The sequence below is a fragment of the Thalassophryne amazonica genome, chromosome 17 (genome assembly GCF_902500255.1).
Source record: "Thalassophryne amazonica chromosome 17, fThaAma1.1, whole genome shotgun sequence".
Taxonomy (NCBI): Eukaryota; Metazoa; Chordata; class Actinopteri; order Batrachoidiformes; family Batrachoididae; genus Thalassophryne; species Thalassophryne amazonica.
The window spans coordinates 61551691-61568674 of record NC_047119.1 but is presented as its reverse complement, the minus strand read 5'-3'; the positions used below and the strand labels follow the sequence as shown (position 1 = coordinate 61568674).

The window sequence follows — 16984 nt, the reverse complement described above, 5'->3', positions numbered from 1 at the left end:
ACATTGTGTGGACTTTGATACACACTGAAAGTTCGGCTGTTTTTAAAGAATCGTGCATACACAACACTAAACCTGCTGTGGCTAAGACATTATCATATTCCAAAAATGACCTATGGCTGCAGATTATCACAATTTTCATCAATACTCTGGACCCAGACTTGGTATTGTGCCAAATCTGGATGTTGCATCAAAGGTGATGTTGCAGAACTACTGTCTCAGTCACTCTGGATTTTGTCAAGTCCCTGTGAGTGAAGCTGAGAGCCCTGCAAAAACCAGACTTTTTAATCTTACACTTCATCTGTGCACATAACGTATTTACATTGATTTAAAAAAATGTATTCTTCAGAAATTTGTTAGTGAACATTTTACCTTTGCCGAGATAATCTGTCCACTTCGCTTGTGTGGCTTAACAAGAGGCTGATTAAACAGCATGATTATTGCACAGATGTGCTTTGGACTGGTCACAGATGGGCAGTTGATCTTGATAAAAGTTGAAGGTGATGGTCCTGGGCTGACGTGGTGACACGTGCTCTAGTTGGAAACAACGCTTGGAGGCAGCTTACGGTGGTAAAACCAACATTCCACTGCAGAGTTTGACATTCCTACAGTCAGCATGCCAACTGCACACTCCTTCAAAACCTGCGCGGTGTGTTGTGTGATCAAAGGAACCTGACTGACATTGGAGGAGAAATGCTGGAGAGAATGACCACCCAGAAACATTTCTCAGGACCTCTCATGGACTGCAAACACTTTATTTCTGCTGATGAGGCAGAGTGGCCTCTCAACTTCTTGAGGGCTTTGAGAAGAACCAACTTGTCTCAGCAGCTGCTCATGCATGTCCTTCTCATGCTGCTGTTTTGAAAGCATAATCACCTGCTATCCTGCTGTGGCTGAGAATAATGTTCTGCAAAGACACATTAACTCAGAACAGAAGATCCTTGCATCCTGACACCCGACTCTGGGAGGAGATATCGGTCCAGTTGAGATTCACACCTCCAGAGTCTTAAACACTTTCTGTCCCCATGCCAGTGCAGAATTGAGCTCAACTTCAAAATTTTCAAGACTGTACAATAACTAAGACTGAGACTGTGCGATAATCATTACTGGAATGGTGCAATAACAGAATCATTTCAAACCAGTCCAACAGTTGGTGACTCACAGCAGTATTGACTGTTTCTATTTTTAAATGTTATATTTGTCTGTATCTTTTTATGCTGAATGATGCTCTTTTTGATGTTGTACGAGGGCTGTCAATAAAGTAACGGTCCTTTTTATTTTTTTCAAAAACTATATGGATTTCATTCATATGTTTTTACGTCAGACATGCTTGAACCCTCGTGCGCATGCGTGAGTTTTTCCACGCCTGTCGGTGACGTCATTCGCCTGTGAGCACTCCTTGTGGGAGGAGTCGTCCAGCCCCTCGTCGGAATTCCTTTGTCTGAGAAGTTGCTGAGAGACTGGCGCTTTGTTTGATCAAAATTTTTTCTAAACCTGTGAGACACATCGAAGTGGACATGGTTCGAAAAATTAAGCTGGTTTTCAGTGAAAATTTTAACAGCTGATGAGAGATTTTGAGGTGATTCTGTCGCTTTAAGGACTTTTCACGGTGCGAGACGTCGCTCAGTGCTCTCAGGCAGCGTCATCAGCCTGTTCAAGCTGAAAACCTCCACATTTCAGGCTCTATTGATCCAGGACGTCGTGAGAGAACAGAGAAGTTTCAGAAGAAGTCGGTTTCAGCATTTTATCCGGATATTCCACTGTTAAAGGAGATTTTTTTAATGAAAGACGTGCGGACGGGTCCGCGCGTCGGGACGCAGCCGGCGCGGTGCGGTGGCACAGGAAAAACACCTCCGTGTGGATAACCATTTGTAAAATCCAGGCGGCTTTTGATGGCTTTCAGTGGAGTGAGTATATGAGAAATTGTTTAACAGGCAGGACATGTTCCAACTTGTCCTTAAGGCTTTCAACAGAGGTGTTTTTCCTGTGGCGGAGCGTTGCGGCGGCTGCGTCCCGACGCGCGGACCCGTCCGCACGTCTTTCATTAAAAAAAATCTCCTTTAACAGTGGAATATCCGGATAAAATGCTGAAACCGACTTCTTCTGAAACTTCTCTGTTCTCTCACGACGTCCTGGATCAATAGAGCCTGAAATGTGGAGGTTTTCAGCTTGAACAGGCTGACGACGCCGCCTGAGAGCGCTGCGCGACGTCTCGCACCGTGAAAAGTCCTTAAAGCGACAGTATCACCTCAAAATCTCTCATCAGCCGTTAAAATTTTCACTGAAAACCAGCTTAATTTTTCGAACCGTGTCCACTTCGATGTGTCTCACAGGCTTAGAAAAAATTCTGATCAAACAACGCGCCAGTCTCTCAGCAACTTCTCAGACAAAGGAATTCCGACGAGGGGCTGGACGACTCCTCCCACAAGGAGTGCTCACAGGCGAATGATGTCACCGACAGGCGTGGAAAAACTCATGCATGCGCATGAGGGTTCAAGCATGTCTGACGTAAAAACATATGAATGAAATCCATATAGTTTTTGAAAAAAATAAAAAGGACCGTAACTTTATTGACAGCCCTCGTATGTATGCACCACATGCTGTACAGCTGTGCAGCGAAAATAAAAGCATTCTGATTCTGAAAGGTGCACCTTTTAAAATGGCCGTTTAGTGTGAGCAGTCCAAGGCACATGTGCAGTAATCATGCTGTTTAATCAACATCTTGACATGCCACATCTGTTAGGTGGATGGATTATCTTAGCAAAGGCGAAATGCTCACGAACACAGATTTTAACATATTTGAACAAAATTTGAGCAAAATAAGCATTTTGTTTGCATTGACAAAATGTGTGTAACATGGTTTGTACAGTAGTGTTCAGAATAATAGTAGTGCTATGTGACTAAAAAAAATTAATCCAGGTTTTGAGTATATTTCTTATTGTTACATGGGAAACAAGGTACCAGTAGATTCAGTAGATTCTCACAAATCCAGCAAGACCAAGCATTCATGATATTCACACTCTTAAGGCTATGAAATTGGACTATTAGTAAAAAAAAAGTAGAAAAGGGGGTGTTCACAGTAATAGTAGCATCTGCTGTTGACGCTACAAACTCAAAACTATTATGTTCAAACTGCTTTTTTAGCAATCCTGTGAATCACTAAACTAGTATTTAGTTGTATAACCACAGTTTTTCATGATTTCTGTGAGGCATTAATTTTGTTGGTTTGGAACCAAGATTTTGCTCGTTTACTAGTGTGCTTGGGGTCATTGTCTTGTTGAAACTGTTGTGTGGGCCGCTGAAGAGGAGGTACTGCTGGCCCACCACCACCAGAGGGCGCCCTGTCTGGAGTGCGGGCTCCAGGCACCAGAGGGCGCTGCTGCCTCACAGGAGCAGCCGGGGTGACAGCTGTCACTTATCACCTACAACAGCTGTCACCAATCATCTGATCAACAGTGGTATATCAGCAGGACGACATCTCCACCTCTTTGCCGAGATATCGCTCTACCAAGGAGGTAATTTCTCAGCTGACTGTGTGGCCGCTGCTGCGGCTCTCCCTCCTGTCGATCCTGTGCGCAACGTTGACATTCCACAGGTCGTTCAACGACCCCTCCCACCTTCCCCTGAAGCATACATAAGCCCTCCAGAGCCGTACGGAGGTTGTGTGGAGACGTGCGCGGACTTTCTTATGCAGTGTTCGCTCGTCTTCGCACAACGTCCCGTCATGTACGCGACTGATGCTAGCAAGATAGCTTATGTTATAACTCTGCTTCGCGGTGAGGCACGCGCTTGGGCTACAGCGCTCTGGGAGCAAAATTCACGGCTCCTTCAGACATGATGGGTTTGTGAGGGAGTTCAGAACAGTGTTCGATCACCCAAATAGAGGAGAGACCACTTCAGCCGTGCTGCTGTCAATGAGACAGGGGCGCTGGAGCGCAGCTGCTTATGCAGTCGACTTCCGCATCGCCCCTAGAAACTGGGCTAGGGGTGGGCCAAGACATTCACGTGGGACACACCCATATTGCCACACGACTCCCGGTTACAATCCTTTATGAGGATTTTACCCTTCAGGCCCCAGCACTGGTGGACACGGGCTCTGAAGGGAATTTGCTAGACAGCAAATGGGCCAGGGAGGCAGGGCTCCCTCTGGTGGCACTTACTTCACCTGTGCAAGTACGGGCACTAGATGGCTCCCTACTCCCTTTAATCACACATAAGACACCTCCAGTAACTCTGGTGGTGTCAGGGAACCACCGGGAGGAGATCGAGTTTTTTGTGACTCCTGCCACCTCCCGCGTGATTCTAGGGTTCCCCTGGATGTTAAAACACAATCCCCGGATCGATTGGCCGTCCGGGGTAGTGGTTCAGTGGAGCGAGACCTGCCATCGGGTATGTTTAGGTTCCTCGGTTCCTCCCAGTTCCCAGGCTAAGGAGGAGGTCAGAGTCCCGCCCAATCTCGGGACAGTGCCGGTGGAGTACCACGACCTTGTGGACGTGTTCAGCAAGGATCTGGCGCTCACCCTTCCCCCGCACCGCCCGTACGATTGTGCCATTGATTTGGTTCCAGGCATTGAGTTCCCGTCCAGCAGGCTGTACAACCTCTCACGACCTGAGCGCGAATCAGTGGAGACCTACATCCGGGACTCTCTAGCTGCCGGGTTGATCCGGAATTCCACCTCCCCGATGGGTGCAGGTTTCTTTTTTGTGGGGAAAAAGGATGGCGGACTACGTCCATGCATTGATTACAGGGGGCTGAACGAAATCACGGTTCGTAACCGATACCCATTGCCCTTGTTAGATTCAGTGTTCACGCCCCTGCATGGAGCCCAAATGTTCACCAAGCTGGATCTTAGAAATGCGTATCACCTGGTTCGGATCCGGAAGGGAGACGAGTGGAAGACGGCATTTAATACCCCCTTAGGTCATTTTGAGTACCTGGTCATGCCGTTCGGTCTTACAAACGCCCCCGCAACGTTCCAAGCATTGGTTAATGATGTCTTGCGGGATTTCCTGCACCGATTCGTCTTCGTATATCTGGACGATATACTCATCTTTTCTCCGGATCCTGAGACTCATGTCCGGCATGTACGTCAGGTCCTGCAGCGGTTGTTGGAGAACCGGCTGTTTGTGAAGGGCGAGAAGTGCGAGTTCCACCGCACTTCTTTGTCCTTCCTGGGGTTTATCGTCTCCCCTAACTCCGTCGCTCCTGATCCGGCCAAGGTCGCGGCGGTGAGAGACTGACCCCAACCCACCAGCCGTAGGAAGCTGCAACAGTTCCTCGGCTTTGCGAATTTCTACAGGAGGTTCATTAAGGGCTACAGTCAGGTAGTTAGCCCCCTGACAGCCCTGACCTCACCAAAAGTCCCCTTCACCTGGTCGGATCGTTGCGATGCCGCGTTCAAGGAGTTGAAACGGCGCTTCTCGTCTGCACCCGTTCTGGTGCAGCCCGATCCTAGTCGCCAGTTAGTGGTTGAAGTGGACGCCTCGGCCTCAGGGATAGGAGCCGTGCTTTCCCAGAGCGGGAAGACCGATAAGGTCCTTCACCCGTGTGCCTATTTTTCCCGCAGGTTGACCCCGGCCGAACGGAACTATGACATCGGCAATCGAGAACTCCTTGCGGTGAAAGAGGCTCTTGAAGAGTGGAGACATCTGTTGGAGGGAACGTCCGTGCCATTCGCGGTTTTCACTGACCACCGGAACCTGGAGTATATCAGGACCGCCAAGCGGCTGAACCCCAGGCAAGCCCGCTGGTCACTGTTTTTCGGCCGTTTTGACTTCCGGATCACCTACCGTCCCGGGACCAAAAACCAAAGATCGGATGCCTTGTCCCGGGTACATGAAGATGAAGTCAAAGCGGAGTTGTCGGATCCACCGGAACCTATCATCCCGGAGTCTACTATCGTGGCCACCCTCACCTGGGACGTGGAGAGAACCATCCGGGAGGCCCTGGCACGAAGCCCGGACCCCGGAACTGGGCCGAAGAACAGACTCTACGTCCCACCAGAAGCAAGGGCTGCAGTCCTGGACTTCTGTCACGGCTCCAAGCTCTCCTGTCATCCAGGGGTGCGAAGAACCGTGGCAGTTGTTCGGCAGCGCTTCTGGTGGGCGTCCCTAGAGGCCGACGTCCGGGATTATATCCAGGCCTGCACCACCTGTGCCAGGGGCAAGGCGGATCATCACAGGGCTTCGGGACTGCTCCAGCCGCTACCCGTGCCTCATCGCCCCTGGTCCCACATCGGCCTGGATTTTGTCACGGGCCTCCCACCGTCCCAGGGCAACACCACCATCCTCACGATAGTGGACCGATTCTCCAAGGCGGCCCACTTCGTGGCCCTCCCAAAGCTCCCGACTGCCCAGGAGACAGCGGACCTCCTGGTCCACCACGTCGTCCGGCTGCATGGGATTCCAACAGACATCGTCTCCGATCGCGGTCCCCAGTTCTCCTCGCAAGTCTGGAGGAGCTTCTGCCGGGAACTGGGGGCCACGGTGAGTCTCTCATCCGGGTATCATCCTCAGACCAACGGGCAAGCAGAACGGGTAAATCAGGAGGTGGAACAGGCCTTGCGCTGCGTAACGGCCGCACACCCGGCAGCCTGGAGTACCCATTTGGCCTGGATCGAGTATGCCCATAACAGCCAGGTGTCTTCAGCCACCGGCCTCTCCCCTTTTGAGGTGTGTCTGGGGTATCAGCCCCCGTTGTTTCCAGTGGTTGAGGGAGAGGTCGGTGTGCCCTCGGTCCAGGCCCACCTGCGGAAGTGCCGTCGGGTGTGGCGCGCCGCCCGTTCTGCTTTGCTAAAGGCCCGGACGAGGGCAAAAGCCCATGCAGACCGTCGGCGGACCCCGGCCCCTGCGTATCGGCCAGGGCAGGAGGTGTGGTTGTCCACAAAGGACATTCCCCTCAAAGTGGACTCCCCCAAACTACAGGACCGTTACATCGGCCCCTTCAAAATCCTTAAGGTCATCAGTCCAGCCGCAGTGAGGCTTCAGCTTCCGGCCTCACTGCGGATCCATCCTGTTTTCCATGTATCCCGGATAAAGCCACATCACACCTCACCCCTCTGTGCTCCGGGTCCGGTGCCGCCTCCTGCCCGGATCATCGATGGCGAGCCGGCTTGGACTGTGCGCCGGCTCTTGGATGTCCGTAGGATGGGCCGGGGCTTCCAGTATTTGGTGGACTGGGAGGGGTACAGACCCGAAGAACGCTCCTGGGTGAAGAGGAGCTTCATCCTGGACCCGGCCCTCCTGGCCGATTTCTACCGCCGCCACCCGGACAAGCCTGGTCGGGCGCCAGGAGGCGCCCGTTGAGGGGGGGGGTCCTGTTGTGTGGGCCACTGAAGAGGAGGTACTGCTGGCCCACCACCACCAGAGGGTGCCCTGTCTGGAGTGCGGGCTCCAGGCACCAGAGGGCGCTGCCGCCTCACAGGAGCAGCCGGGGTGACAGCTGTCACTTATCACCTACAACAGCTGTCACCAATCATCTGATCAACAGTGGTATATCAGCAGGACGACATCTCCACCTCTTTGCCGAGATATCGCTCTACCAAGGAGGTAATTTCTCAGCTGACTGTGTTTTCGATAAAGAATATCTGTTGCTTGTGTGAGTTGGATATTCCGTTTCTTTTTTCGACGAGAGGTGGAGGTGGTTTTCCCACCATACGTGTTGCTCCTCGCCAGCAGTACCAGATCCGACAAGCGGAGGCAGTGGCCACCTGGGTGTTCGGGACTTGGCGGCTCCAGTATTCCCGGGGTTCGGTGGCGGAGGAAATCGTGTGGTTCCGGTTCTACTTTGGACGGACGTCTCTTATCTTCGAGCCTGCCCACGTGACACATTTTTTGTGAATTGACTACGTGTCCATAATTGTAATTCGCCGTGTTGGTTGTGCTTCTTCACAACAGTAAAGTATTGTTATTTGACTTCCTCCATTGTCCGTTCATTTGCGCCCCTGTTGTGGGTCCGTGTTCCTACACTTTCACAACAGAAACACCCATTTCAAGGGCATGTCCTCTTCAGCATAAGGCAACATGACCTCTTCAAGTATTTTGACATATCCAAACTGATCCATGATACCTGGTATGCGATATATAGGCCCAACACCATAGTAGGAGAAACATGCCCATATCATGATGCTTCCACCACCATGCTTCACTGTCTTCATTGTGAACTGTGGCTTGAATTCAGACTTTGGGGGTCGTCTCACAAACTCTCTGCGGCCATTGGACCCAAAAAGAACAATTTTACTCTCATCAGTCCTCAAAATATTCCTCCATTTCTCTTTAGGCCAGTTGATGTGTTCTTTGGCAGATTGTAACCTCTTCTGCACATGTCTTTTATTTAACAGAGGGATTTTGCGGGAGATTCTTGCAAATAAATTAGCTTCACACAGGCGTCTTCTAACTGTCACAGCACTTACAGGTAACTCCAGACTGTCTTTGATCATCCTGGAGCTGATCAATGGGTGAGCCTTTGCCATTCTGGTTATTCTTCTATCCATTTTGATGGTTGTTTTCCGTTTTCTTCCACGTGTCTCTGTTTTTTTGTCCATTTTAAAGCATTGGAGATCATTGTAGATGAACAGCCTATAATTTTTTTGCATCTGCGTATGTTTTCCCCTCTCCAATCAACTTTTTAATCAAACTACGCTGTTCTTCTGAACAATGTCTTGAACGTCCCATTTTCCTCAGGCTTTCAAAGAGAAAAGCATGTTCAACAGGTGCTGGCTTCATCCTTAAATAGGGGACACCTGATTCACACCTGTTTGTTCCACAAAATTGACAAACTCACTGACTGAATGCCACACTACTATTATTGTAAACAGCCCCTTTTCTACTTTTTTTAGTAATAGACCAATTTCATAGCCTTAAGAGTGTGCATATCATGAATGCTTGGTCTTGTTGGATTTGTGAGAATCTCCTGAATCTACTGGTACCTTGTTTCCCATGTAACAATAAGAAATATACTCAAACTTATACATACACATAATACATATACTTCATCTTTTTAGTCACATAGCACTACTATTATTCTGAACACTACTGCATGCCAGTGAGTGAGTGAGTGTATCCACGTTCTTTCAGACATGACAATTCCAAAACTACGAATGTCAGCATCTTATTTACTGTGTCACATGTTGATATAGAAGACATGATGTGCTAAACTTTTAATCAATATAGGTATTGGGTAAAAAAGTAAGACCCTTCGGCAGCTCCCTTGTTTTTACACTTGGGGTCACCACAGCAGATCCAATGAGGATCTGCATGTTGATTTGGCACAAGTTTTACACTGGATACCCTTCCTCACACAACTCCACATTACATGGAGAAATGTGGCACAAGTGGGGTTTGAACCAGGAACCTTCCACACTGCAACCAACCACTTGGCCACCACCCCTGCCCAATACAGTTATTGGGTAATGTTCAAATATTGATTGACTGATTTTAAAAGCACCTATTATGAATGCTGCTGGTTATGGAAGTGCAAGCTGCTGCTTGCCAGTCTTGACCTACAACCCCTGGCAAAAATTATGGAATCACCGGCCTCGGAGGATGTTCACTCAGTTGTTTAATTTTGTAGAAAAAAAGCAGATCACAGACATGACACAAAACTAAAGTAATTTCAAATGGCAATTTTCTGGCTTTAAGAAACACTATAAGAAATCAAGAAAAAAAGATTGTGGCAGTCAGTAACAGTTACTTTTTTAGACCAAGCAGAGGAAAAAAATATGGAATCACTCAATTCTGAGGAATAAATTATGGAATCACCCTGTAAATTTTCATCCCCAAAACTAACACCTGCATCAAATCACATCTGCTTGTTAGTCTGCATCTAAAAAGGAGTGATCACACCTTGGAGAGCTGTTGCACCAAGTGGACTGACATGAATCATGGCTCCAACACGAGAGATGTCAATTGAAACAAAGGAGAGGATTATCAAACTCTTAAAAGAGGGTAAATCATCACGCAATGTTGCAAAAGATGTTGGTTGTTCACAGTCAGCTGTGTCTAAACTCTGGACCAAATACAAACAACATGGGAAGGTTGTTAAAGGCAAACATACTGGTAGACCAAGGAAGACATCAAAGCGTCAAGACAGAAAACTTAAAGCAGTATGTCTCAAAAATCAAAAATGCACAACAAAACAAATGAGGAACGAATGGGAGGAAACTGGAGTCAACGTCTGTGACCGAACTGTAAGAAACCACCTAAAGGAAATGGGATTTACATACAGAAAAGCTAAACGAAAGCCATCATTAACACCTAAACAGGAAAAAAAACAAGGTTACAATGGGCTAAAGAAAAGCAATCGTGGACTGTGGATGACTGGATGAAAGTCATATTCAGTGATGAATCTCGAATCTGCATTGGGCAAGGTGATGATGCTGGAACTTTTGTTTGGTGCCGTTCCAATGAGATTTATAAAAATGACTGCCTGAAGAGAACATGTAAATTTCCACAGTCATTGATTATATGGGGCTGCATGTCAGGTAAAGGCACTGGGGAGATGGCTGTCATTACATCATCAATAAATGCACAAGTTTACGTTGATATTTTGGACACTTTTCTGATGTTTGAGGATGATGAAATCATTTTTCAAGAAGATAATGCATCTTGCCATAGAGCAAAAACTGTGAAAACATTCCTTGCAAAGAGACACATAGGGTCAATTTCATGACATAGGGTCAATGTCAACGAGCAGATGTGATTTGATGCAGGTGTTAGTTTTGGGGATGGAAATTTACAGGGTGATTCCATAATTTATTCCTCAGAATTGAGTGAGTCCATATTTTTTCCCTCTGCTTGGTCTAAAAAAGTAACCGTTACTGACTGCCATAATCTTTTTTTCTTGATTTCTTATAGTGTTTTTTAAAGCCAGAATGTTCCCATTTGAAATGACTTTAGTTTTGTGTCATGTCTGTGATCTGCTTTTTTTCTACAAAATTAAACAACAGAATGAACATCCTCCGAGGCCGGTGATTCCATAATTTTTGCCAGGGGTTGTAGATTCAGAATCACTGGCTAGTAGATCAGGATACCTGGTTGTGACAGGTGTAACAGGTCAATGTATCAGCCAAAAATGTCACATGATGTCCAAACTTGGTCAACAATAAGACCGGTCAAAACTGATCAAACTAGATCATCTGGCTGTATTATTTAACCATCCTGAATTGTAAAGAGAAAATATAATGCAATGCTAAAATACCCTCGGCCGTATGAGCCTTATGGTCTTTATAATTTGCAGTTGTTTAATTAATTGTTAAGATCCTGTTGTCTTATATACAGTTTGTACATGTTCAGTGAAACTCCTCTATTAATCAATCAATCAAAAACAATATTTACATTTTAACAGCGTCTGCGTGTGCGTGTACATGAGCTTTAGACAAAAGCGGAAGTTATGCAAATCAAGGAATATTTGTAGGTCACCCTCTGCATTTGTAGCTATACTAAAATACAAAATGGAGCGAAATGGAGCCCAATAATCAGGAAATGGGGGTAAAATGTAACGAAATGGAGCAGACGGACCCAGACTGACTCCAAATATGGTTAAATGTGATTCAGTTAATTAGTTTAATTCAATTATTTTTAAGCAAAATGGATCGAAATGGGGACTGATAATAATAAAACAGGGGTCAAACATAACAAAATGGAGCGGACAAACACAGACTGACTCCAAATATGATTAAATATGATTCAATTCATTACTGTAATTTAATTATTTTTAAGCAAAATGCGGCAAAATGGGGACTGATAATAACGAAACGGGGGTTAAACATAGCAAAATGGAGCAGACAGACTCCAAATATGATTTGTTTAAGTACATTTATGAAGTTTGTTTGGCTAAATGGGAGGAAATTGGGACTGATAATAACGAAATGGGAGTAAAATGTAACAAAATGGAGCAGACGGACCCACTGACTGAAGTTTCATCTCTCGAACGCCAGATACCGCACCTGCCCTTACTAAATGTACTGAGCGCATCTCACAAAAAACAAAAGCTAAACAATACTATCTGTAGCAAGATTTTGATTTCTTTTTCTTCCTATTGTCAGTTTTGTTTTATCTCAGCTGGATTTTGTTTGTTTGTTTTTGGTGTGATTGTCATGATAATTCACTATAGTGTAAAAACACTTTTTTATGGAGCCAGTGACAGATAGGGCCCATGGTGCCATAACAAGAGGGTAAAAGTGAGAATTCTGATTGTCAGTTGGTGATTATGTAAATGACTGGCCGTTAGTTGTGGCTGATTTGCACACGAGGTCAGACTATTTCCTCTGTGGCGTGCGTGAAAACCTTCAGGCCTTTGGCTGCAGCTCTGACGTTAATCACTCTGTCTATACGGTGGAGACAATTCTCTGATAAAGTCACTGTTGCTCCACAGCTGCATGTTTCATCTTCACACAAAGTTCACACAGTGACACAGCTGCAGTGCGATGTGGAAGAATATTTGACAGCTGTGTCCCAGACATTAACACTGATTTGGGGTGGGGCGTGGTTCGATACCTCCAGACAAAGATGCTCCTGATGACTGAGCTTGGACACTGCACCCTGATAGTCATTTGTCTTTAGAAAAGCTGAGGAGTGTATTGTCTCAAACGTGGTGAGTAAATAGATGGATGGATAATGTGTGCAGCCCCTCCGGTGTCGCGATAAATACCGTATGTCTCCGCACGTCTCCATATTGAAAAAGGCAGATTAATAAGAACAAAGTGATTAAAGTCTGATGAACTTTGATGTCCCACGTTAATCAAAAAACAGTTTTGTTTTGCTTTTGTAACATCCCATTGACCTTCCACCTGCTGCACGGTTAGTGGATAGATGATGGGAAATTAGGAGTTGGTGCAGCTGTCAACGACAGAGACCCGGTTTCTGTACACAAACGTACTAAATCAAAAAAAGTAAACTGTTAATTTCTGATTGTGTCATAGCCATTACGTTTTACAAATCAAGCAAGAGCAAGCTAAGATTTCTGACATCCACCAATCCGGATCTGGATCTCCTCGCAAATTCAGTGGAGTCTTCATCTATCTGTGGAGCAAATGTGGTGAGAATCCATGGAGTAGTTTTGATGTAATCCTTCAAAACCTACATAAACTGAAATCCGGATCCAGAATCCAGGTCTGGATCTCCTCCAAAATTCAGTAGAGTCTTCCATGCCCTAATATCGATTTGTGGTGCAAATTTGGTGAGAATCCGTGAAGTAGTTTTGACATAATCCTTCAAAGCCTATATAAAGTGAAATCCTGATCCAGAATCTGCATCCAGATCTCCTCTAAAATTCAGTGGAGTCTTCCATGGCCTAATATCTATCTGTGGTGCAAATTCTGTCACAATCCGTATAGTAGTTTTGATGTAATCCTGCTAACAGACAGACAGATTCAGATGTTATTACTTCCTTGGCAGACATAATAACATGGTCACACCTTCACATAGCCCTGATGGAAGAATTATTTGTGAATTCAGCCACAAAATAAAATGTCTGAGAGGTGTTTGAACCAATTATGGAGGGAATGGGGTGATGGAGAGTCAAACCTGTCTCCCATTATCGATTTTTGATTCCCAATCGCCTATGATTTCAAGTCAGGTCAAGTCTGGGAGCATGTGCTGGTGTCATGAGTTGCCGCATCCACAACATTAGGGAGCCACCTTTGGTCTTGGATAGCAACCACCCAGGCAGACAACCAGTCCAGCCACATATTCCAAAAATACCCATTTATCTGCCACAACGAGATAGATGGCCATTTTAAAGACCATCCTTTTTTATCTCAGTTAGAATGACCACCTTGTATATTAAAAGTTAGACACCCAATTTGGGTCTGAAATCAGTGGTAGAAGTCGTGTTGTAGAAAATTGTGAACAGTCAGGAAAAGTTTAAACAATTCATGAGATCCGGATAAATCATGATACAACAACAGTGAATAATTGGTACAGATTGGGGTTAAAATGGTGTTAAAATAGGTGAAAGTGGACAAGCAGGTAAAATATGTAGTAATCAGGTCCTGCAGACACCTCCTTCTGATGTTCCTCCACAACATGAAATCCATGAAAAGCATGTCGCGCTCTTCAACTGAAGACCATTTTGAGATTTTAATGACGACATTCAGCTTTTTGGAAAAGTGTGGGAAAAACACAATAGAGGGGAAAAAAAACAAATATTTTGCACACAAAAAGTCATGGACTGGAACTTGTGTGTAATCGGATATAAATAGCAGGTAATTGTAAGAACGGCAATTACGTATGAATTTTGGTTACGGTTTAAACAAAAATCAGGCATGATTTAATCAATTTTAATATCTGGATAGGAATCGGGGTCTAAAATCAGTAATAGGAGACGACACTTACAGTAAACCATTTTGATACAGAATTCTACTGAATCAGAGAAATGAACTGTTATTTTCTGATTGTTTAGCAGCACATATGTTCATATTTGTGGTTTTAAAGTTGCATGTTGCTTGAAATGAGCTTGAAAGTCATCTTGTGTCATTTACAATCTGAAGAACCTTCTTATTGATGGCTTCTGTTCCTTCTTGAATTTTCACAAGGTGTGGTGTTCCACTACCGGACCAACACAAGCCGCTACACCCTCGATTTCCCACAAGCTGTTGAAACGTGCTCGGCTGTAGGTGGCACCATCGCTACACCCGAACAGCTGAGTGCTGCTTTTGAAGACGGCTTTGACCAGTGTGACGCCGGCTGGCTGTTCGACCAGACGGTCAGGTGTGTTAATGACGTGTCTGCCGATTTACACACCGGGTTTGTTGTGCATTAGTCAACTCTATAAAGTTCTCTATGCTCATGTTTTGTCATTGCAGATACCCAATCACAGTGCCCCGACCTGGTTGCATGGGTAATCTCCACAGCAGGCCTGGAGTGAGATCATACGGCGTTCGTGACGCCACAGAGAAATACGATGTGTACTGCTACGTCGATAAACTGAATGGTAAATACATGGCTTTACTGTTTTGGTTAGAAAGGCTTAATGATAATATGAATAACGGGTAACTTAGGTGCCCAGGTAGAAATTAAAGTACAGCATGTAGGATTTAGTGTCACCTAGTGGTCAGGTTGAAGATTGCAGTATGCCGGTCAGGATTTTGTTTCTTTTCTTATTTTTGCTTGTATGATCTTCCATTTCACAAATGTGTGGGTTCTCAACCTTCTTAGTTCCTTAAGCAACCAGGAGACAGTCTATGGAATATACACCAATCACAACCCAAAATCTCACAGCTGAACTTGCAGCAGGTTTTGTTTTTTTTTTGTTTTTTTTTGTTGGAGTTTCTTGTCGACCCACCGGCTTGACCTGGTAATGGCAGGGAACATTTCAGTGTGCACAAACATTTACAAATCCTTAACATATTGAATGTCAGCAGGTCAAAGAGCCTTTTCGTATTGGAACAGTCTTCCTGCGACCGTGAGGCAGTCTGAGTCTGTGGACATTTTTAAGTCAAGACTCAAAACCTATTTTTATTCTCTTTCCTTTGGATAGTTTTTATTTTTATTTGTTTTATTCTTTTACTTTTGTTTTTATTTATGTATTTGAATTTTTTTTATTCATTTTTAATTATTTATTGAATTTTATGTTGACTTGTTTTATGTAAGGCGCTTTGAGACGGCTTTTGCTGTGATTTGGCGCATTATAAGCTAATTCAATTAAATTAAATAACAGGATTGCTAGATTTTTACTTTTTTTTTTTTGTTTTGCCCCTTGACCCAATCCCAGATAAGCAGATGAAAATGAATAAGTGAGTGAGTGTTTTTTTCTTGAATTCAATTAAATTTGACCTATACTCCTATACTTGACCTATTCTAAAATACTGTGTGTGGGTGTGTGTGTGTGTGTGTGGGTGGGTGGGTTTGTGCGTGCAGCATCTCAACAATTGGAATATCGGGGAAATGTTTTATGTTATTGGTAATTTATTTCAGAAAGTTTATACATTTTAGATTCATTACATAGGAACTAAAACTTATGCAATTTTGGTAATTACAGCCTTCAGCTTGAAAATTTTTTTCTCTACACAAACACACACACACACACACACACACACACACACACACGTATATATATATATATATATATATATATATATATATATATATATATATATATATATATATATGAGGTCTGTTAGAAAAGTTTCCGACTTCTTATTTTTTTCAAAAACTATATGGATTTGAATCACGTGTGATTGCGTCAGACAAGCTCGAACCTTCGTGCGCATGCGTGATTTTTTTCACTCCTGTCGGTTGCGTCATTCGCCTGTGAGCAGGCTTTGTGTGAGCACTGGTCCACCCTCTCGTCATTTTTTATTGCGAATAAATGTCTGAACGATTTGGAGCTTTGCTGCATCAATTTTTTTCCAGAAACTGTGAGAGACCTCCAGGAAAATTAATATGGCTTTCAGGGACGATTTTGTGGGGATTAAACAGATTAAGGAGTGTTACTGCCGCTTTAAGGACGGCCCACAGCGTCTGAGAGTGCGCCGTGCTCCGAGCGCCATTCGCCGATCGACAGGCTCACACCCCACTGAAACAACCAGATCATTTCCAATGTGAAGGCTTTGTTGATCCAGGACGTCGTCTGACTTTCACAAAAAGGCAGGAGACGTGGACATCAGCACTTTTTCGGCACATTCCACTGTTACAGGAGTTTTTTTCATGGAAAGAAAAGCGGAGGATTGCGGCACCATGCCGTTCATGGCGCGGGACAAAACCACCTCCGTGTTGGTCTCACAGGACGGCTTTGAGATGGCTTTCAGATGGCTGTTGGTGGGTTTTCAGTCGTGTGACTAACCGAGAAATTGTGGATGAGCTGGACATGCCAGAACATGTCCTGTGAGGCTTCATCACGGTGTTGCTTTGCATCATGCGGCTCCACCGCGACGTGTGGAACTCCTCCGCACGTCTGTCTCAATGTGCCGAAAAAGTTCTGAAGTCCACGTATTCCACAATTCCTGTGCTAGTCAGATGACATACCGGATCAAGACAGTGTCCAGTT

General features: G+C 45.2%; 1 protein-coding gene across 1 annotated transcript in view; it reads left to right on the top strand.

The window, feature by feature from the left end:
- Nucleotides 1-16984, top strand: part of LOC117529117 (versican core protein-like) — a 156423-nt gene that overhangs the window by 5572 nt on the left and 133867 nt on the right. Inside the window, exons 4-5 of the mRNA XM_034191816.1 lie at nt 14532-14706; nt 14802-14929. Of these exons, the coding sequence (XP_034047707.1) occupies nt 14532-14706; nt 14802-14929 (303 nt within the window). The remainder of the gene's footprint in view (nt 1-14531; nt 14707-14801; nt 14930-16984) is intronic.